Source organism: Monopterus albus, unplaced genomic scaffold, assembly GCF_001952655.1.
Source record: "Monopterus albus unplaced genomic scaffold, M_albus_1.0 scaffold24.1, whole genome shotgun sequence".
Classification (NCBI taxonomy): Eukaryota; Metazoa; Chordata; class Actinopteri; order Synbranchiformes; family Synbranchidae; genus Monopterus; species Monopterus albus.
The window spans coordinates 2576796-2583312 of NW_018127904.1; the positions used below are offsets into that span (position 1 = coordinate 2576796).

Genomic DNA, 6517 nt, shown 5'->3' on the forward strand with positions numbered 1-6517 from the left:
AACCAGTAGGTCATGTCTACTTACACAGGGTCATCACCTGATTTGGTGGGCTCTGCTGCTGGTCATGCCACAAGTCAAAATCATTCGTCTAACATATTTGATCACATCTTCTACTGAGGTTTCATACTACGGTACCTTACGTGAGCAAATAAGGTAAGAAAAAAACGGCTTTAGCTTTATATTACATGGTCAGATTGGCTGGATACTGCAAACTGAGTATACACACACTTTGCATCTTGAAAATGTTGAATTATGAATGCTCTCCTCATACTGCTTTTTCCCCATCGTCTCTTCTCAGCCTGACATCAACTCCTCCTTAATTGATCCCACACTGTGGCTTCTGACAGGCAGGGGACACATGGTAATGTGAGACGAGCTGGAAGTCAACCCACTGAGTCATCACACCCATGGAGAGCTCGTGGGGTCATTGGTGAGGGAGTGAGGCGATGTCATCTTTATAAGCCCACGTACCATGCTGTCATAGGATGGAGATTGGGGGGTGGGGTAAGGCTCTAACTTCTCTGAACTTCAGCCTTAAGTTTTAACAACAATGTGTCGTGAAATAACACTAACAGGTTATATAGTATTTCACTGTAACATTAACAAGTCTACAGGAACCAGTTTACTTTATATAATACTGCAGTGCTGAGACATCTTCTGTATGTTTGTTTAAATACTTTGTTGTGTACATAACTAACTGGTCCTCCCTCTAAGAGACACATTTACTTGATTCCTGTAGTAGTTTGTCATAGCAGCTTGCATAAAGTATATTCAAAATTCCTATTAATGATGTTAAACCATGCTCTCCATAGTGACACCCTGGACTTAATGAATATAGAAACCACCACTTTTCATTTCATAGCGAGTAACACTTTAGACAGGGGTTAGGGTAAAAAAAGAAGGGGCACATACAGTATAGATAAAGTCATTTGAGGTGAAAACTTCATAGAATCTAAACGACAGCCTTGATGACATCTGTGGCAATGATTAGCATCAAATATCTGGCCAATAGAGATTTTTCAACTGTGAAGTGCTTCTATTTTCAGGCTCTATGCAGCATTTTAATAACTGAGAGTGACCTTTTCTCTTAAGCTTATACATTTGATGTCCCTACAAACTGGTTATTCAACTCAATGGTCAGTTTTGAGGCTTAATTTGGAGCAGATTATAATTATTATATTTTTTTTAAACAGAAAAGCTTGAATGAAAAATGCTTTTAACTTAAAGACTCTTTTAAAACTCCTTTTTGACTCTTCTCTGTATGTTAAGTGCTAGAAATACTGAACTGTCTGAGACATGGATTCAGCTAGTTGCTGACTAAGTTCTTTGTGTTCTTGCAGAGAGTTAAGAAAAGCAATAATGCTACATACTGTATTATACCTCTTTATAAAAATGCTCTACTTGTCACACATCTGGAGATTGTGCAGGACAGCTAACAAAGTTACTGTAATGTTCTTGGATTCGTGCTGACATGATGAGCAATGGAATATTCATTTGAGACAAGGCATGAAGGGATACAAAGTGTAAATAACATGAAAATGAGGCCCTTCTGTTATGAAGCATGTCAAGCTACCACACCAGCAGCAGCTTGTAAAATTCACACTCAACAGAATGGATCCATGATTCAAGCTGTTTACACCAAATTGTGATCCTGCCGTCAGGATGCCATCAGAAATTAAGATTTGTTGGATCGATTGATGTTTTTCTACTGCTCAGTGATCCAGTTGTGGTGGTCATGCTCCCATTGTACAGTAGCTTTCTCTTGTACTTAGCTAAACCTATATGGCCTCCACTGATTAGCAAACTCATTTCAAAACTTGACAGGTTGTCAGATATACCCTTAAGCATTCAACTTTGGTTCTGGGCTAATATTTACATATTTGCTGTTTTGACCAAGTCTTGTCACGTGCCCTGATCACTCTAAAGTAAAAATACATTAAACTAAAGTGAGGAGGCTTTTACAACTAATGTTGTGAATATTTTTTATTTATCAGTTAACCTTACAAAAAATGCAGTAAACAAACAAAATATGCAAATCAAACCAGTATGTGTTGTGGCCACCCTTTGCTTTTTAAAACAGCACCAGTTCCCTTCATTACACATGGGCACAGTATTTCCAGGTGCTTGGCAGATAGATTGTTCCAAGCATCTTGAAGAAGTCACTACAGAACTTGTCTGTGGATTTGATCGGCCTCACTGGCTTCTGTCTCTTTATGTAACCCCAGACTGACTCCATGCTATTGAGATCAGGACTCTGTGGGGGCCATGCCATATGTTACAAGAGTCCTTGTTGTTATTGCTGAAGATTGATCTTTATGTACTGTATGTTTGGGCTCCCTGTCGTGCTGCAGACTGAATTTATGGCCTCCCTGATGGTACTGTGTGCTGGAAAAGAATCAAAACATCTACGTAAGTGCCTAGAGATTTTGCACAGTAATGTAGACCCCAGACTTTTGTCAGCTCTTTCGGTGAATGGAGGGGACATTCAAGCATTTTCCTCTCTCTGTGTTTGAGTTGCTGTACTATAGTGTTAGCCTGTTTTTTTAAGACATAACTCTGAGGAAAGTCAGTAAGCACAAAGTCTGCTTGGCCTCAGCTTTTCTTCTGTCTTCCTCTTTACTTTACTTCCATTGCATCATTGGCCTTTTACCGACTTATTTGTGCACTCACATTGAAAAGAAAGTTGGGAGTTGGGAGATATAATGCTGACTGTACCAACTGAATTTGCAAGCCTTTTTATGGGCATTTAGTTTACATTCAGGAAATGCACTTTTTCATGTTCATGCAGCTGATAAAACACTTGTTCAGTAAATTTTTTTGTTTGTTTTAACATAGAATTGTGTAAAATTTCAACCTGAATGGGAGCAAACCAGTTTTCGTTTTGTACAGTATGCTGATACAGTATTTTGTAGCGACTGTGGTTCAGTGGGTAGAGCAGTGGTCTCCCAAACGAAAGGTCGGAGGTTTGAATCACGGTGCATGCAGTCCATATGTCCAAGTGTCCTTGGGCAAGACACTGAACCCCCAAGTTGCCCCCGATGGTTAGAGCCATCGGTGTGAGTTGGCACCACAGATGGCTGCCTCGGTTCTGTAACGGAAACAAATTCCTTGTGTGTAACATACTTGGCCAAATAATTGTGATTATCCTTATTTGTATTCACTAAAGGAGGGCGGAGAGGACCCCTCACACCCAGAATACAATCTGTTTGAACTCCTTCCCTCTGGACGGCGTTACAGGTCACTGTGCACTAAGACAATCAGGCACAGGGACAGTTTCTTCCCCCAGGCTGTCACTCTGATGAACACTTAACCCATGACAGTGATTGGACAATAACCCTCAGTGCAATACTTGTAAATATACATTGTACAGATTATACAGACTCATATAGACTCATACAGGTCTCTAGTACTCTGTTTTAAGTATTCTATTTTTATCCCTAATTATCTCATTCCAATGAACATTCCTTTGTTGTCTGCATTATTTACTGTCTGTTTATACTGCTTTTTCTGCAAGGTTCGCACTGGTTGTTGATGTTAATACCACTATTTTGTTATATTACACAGCCTTATGCTGGTCTACTGTTTGCACATTGAGAGCCGATGTACCTGAGTCGAATTCCTCGTGTGTCCAACACACCTGGCCAATAAACTGATTCTGATTCTACATAGTTCTTAAGGTTTCTGTGTACACATGTCTGCATCCCCCATGCTGGCTGGCAATAAAATGAGAGCACAGTATCCTTGTTAGACAGAAGGGAGGTTTCTATTGCACAGTCACTCTTGACTAATGACTTAGGTTTTCAGACTTTTTAGCATGTTTTATAGAGCTATCTGACGTAAATGTTATCAAGAATGTTGTTGCCAGAGCTTAATGTCTGAAACTGATCTTCAGCAAAAAAAAAAAAAAACAATTGGTATGTGATGGAACTAGTGATTAAAATACGGCAATACAGCGGTCCAGTCACTCAAATAATCTTTCTATCTCAATTTGAACCTTGTCTGCACTTGGAAAATTAATTGACAGACCTAACTGTTGTAGCTATACTGCTTCTTCCTCTTCCTTGCTCCGTGGCTATTTCCTTACACACACTCACACACAAATACAGACATACAGTACAACATGCACCTGGGCAAACTCAAATAAAAACACTGAAGGATGAATTGATGTGGGATGGCATGTTTGTACATCCATGGCTTTTTCGTGAGAGGTTCAATTCTGTGTCTTTAAAAACAACAATGATTTAAGCCACTCACTGAGGAGGATCAGCTTCCTGAATGGGACCAGGCAATCATGCTGTTCTTTTCCAGCCCTTTCCCCTCCCTGCCTGCCTGCCGAGGGTGCTCTGCAGCATCCTTTTCAGCTTGTGAATCAACCTCCTTCCACACTATCCTCCTCCCTTTATACAGACAAAAACAACCCCCATCAGCACCACCACCACCCGTGTCACTCTGCCCAGTAATCATAATCCACCAACAACCCGGTTTCTTTTGGGTTCTCTACAAATTATTCACAATCGCATCCAAAATTTACCCCCGTTTCTTTAAGGGGAGGCATAATCGCTGCAGTCAGCTCCAAAATGTATCCAGAAAAAGCCTGCAATGGGGAGAGGCTGCTATAAATACGCCCACCCCCTCCACCCTCACTTCCCATCCACATCACTCCCTCATTCCATCCTTCCTTCCAAGTGAAACGCACATCAGCTAGGACGGTACTGCAGGGTCCATTCGCTGGGTTACTGTGCACTTTTTTATGTAAGGGAGGGTACACCAGTTATGTCATCGCTCCTACACCATTCGTGCCTGCTTGGTGAAACAGCGGGGGTGGGGGTGGGGGGGAGGGAGGTGGTAGGCTGCTATTCAGTGACTTCCTTTGAATCATTTATATCACATGTGTGGAGGCAACCGCAGGCTATATAGCATGCTGTCGACAGGGCTCATATAGGCTACATAGTTATACTGCCCATACTGGTAACAGCTGGAGTGTAGACTACAATCCATATTGCACACAAACACACTTACACGCACATGCCAGCTGCACCAGCTGGGCACACATGTCCGCGGGGGCAAAGCTATAGATGAGCAATGGGTGACTAATGAGGTAACCGCAACTGTTGGTCGTTAAGGCCCTAAAACAAAAGGCCACGAAGGCGCTTTTTTTCTGTTGAGGTTGTAAACGTTGTTTCGCCGCTGTTTTGTCCAAAATTGCTTTCATTCTCCAAACTGAAAACCAAGAGCTGCCCGTGGTGCTAAACTTTCAACACAATCAGAGAACATCTAGCCTCCAAATTTAGCGCAGCAGCTGAACTCACTCCAGATTCAACTTTTACGACCCCCTGCAATCGCGTTGTGTACATTTAATGTGTATACGCGCCTGTTGATTACATTTTGTTTGCCAGCGCCATAGCCTAGGTTACAGTAGGCTATGTGAAAAAGGATGTCTGGAAACCAGTATACAAAGTGTTGCATGACGTTACTGTGATTGTGGACTTCGTTTCAGATGGAAACATAAAGCTAAATAGAGCTATTTCTCTACCGACCTTACACAGCTGAAAGTTTTCCGACACTAGCGTTTCTTGGATGTCTATTTCCCTGGGAGTTGGCCCCGCGGTGGGAGTCCCGGCCGCACTGCCGCACGATGGGGATCCGATAGTCCCTCCGGGAGAGGAAGTGGTCAAGCCGTCCAACACCTTCCGAAACTTCTTCATTTTATCGTTCTTTTGTATATGTCAGGTTTAGTACGGAGAGGAAAAAGACCACTCTGCTTTCTTTGTTTTTACAGAGTTCCCGGTCTCCTCTCAGATGCAAGATCCCAACTCGTTTAGGCAGCAAGAAAAGAAACGTCTCTTCCCTGCAGCAATAGCAGACTAAAAGGACCCGCCGTCAGTTTCTCTGTCTTAGGTGCAATTTAAACAGTCATAGAGGCAACTCATCTTGCTCTCTGGCATTCAAACAATGAATGCGTCTGATCCACTCTGATTTAAGGAGTAGAGCCAATGTTGTAGATGCTGGACACCAATCTCATATCAGAGCATTCACCGAGGGCTACACTCAACTTCATCCTCCTTCTGCATCCTAAAGTAACATCCACTCCCGGGCTTGGAGACCATTCCGACCCTTCAACATTAGAGGAGCATCGAGCTGCGATGTTCAGATGTCTCAGACAGAAGCAGATAAATCAAAGAAAAAGAAAAAGAAAAAGAAAACTTCGAGCAGGTCGATCCAGTGCCCCTCCAAAAAAAAAGTACTTCGCAGCAGTGTGGTTTCCAGTAACAGGGAATGAAGGAGGAGGAAACAGACCGAAGACGCACAGGCAATGCAGTTAAACGCGATAGAATCCTCACACAGTCAGGCAGGAAGATCAGGCAACTCAAGCATCGAGGGGAAGAAGGGGATAAAGGGGTGGGAGGAAATGCTCTGTGCTGGCGGTGTGAGCTGAAGGTTAATCTGTGAGTCGATGCGGGTTGGGTTGTCCGACCATCCGGTGTCGCTTCCCTGCAGCCCAGAGACAGAAGACAGA

General features: G+C 42.7%; 1 protein-coding gene across 5 annotated transcripts in view; it reads right to left on the bottom strand.

Moving 5' to 3' along the window:
* Window positions 1–6504, bottom strand: part of stxbp5l (syntaxin binding protein 5L) — a 115968-nt gene extending 109464 nt beyond the window's left edge. For all 5 annotated transcript variants that reach the window (XM_020594670.1, XM_020594668.1, XM_020594667.1 and 2 more), the window contains exon 1: window positions 5538–6504. In XM_020594670.1, coding sequence (XP_020450326.1) covers window positions 5538–5705 — 168 coding nt within the window. In that variant the 5' untranslated portion in view covers window positions 5706–6504. The remainder of the gene's footprint in view (window positions 1–5537) is intronic.
* Window positions 6505–6517: the final 13 nt, after the last annotated feature.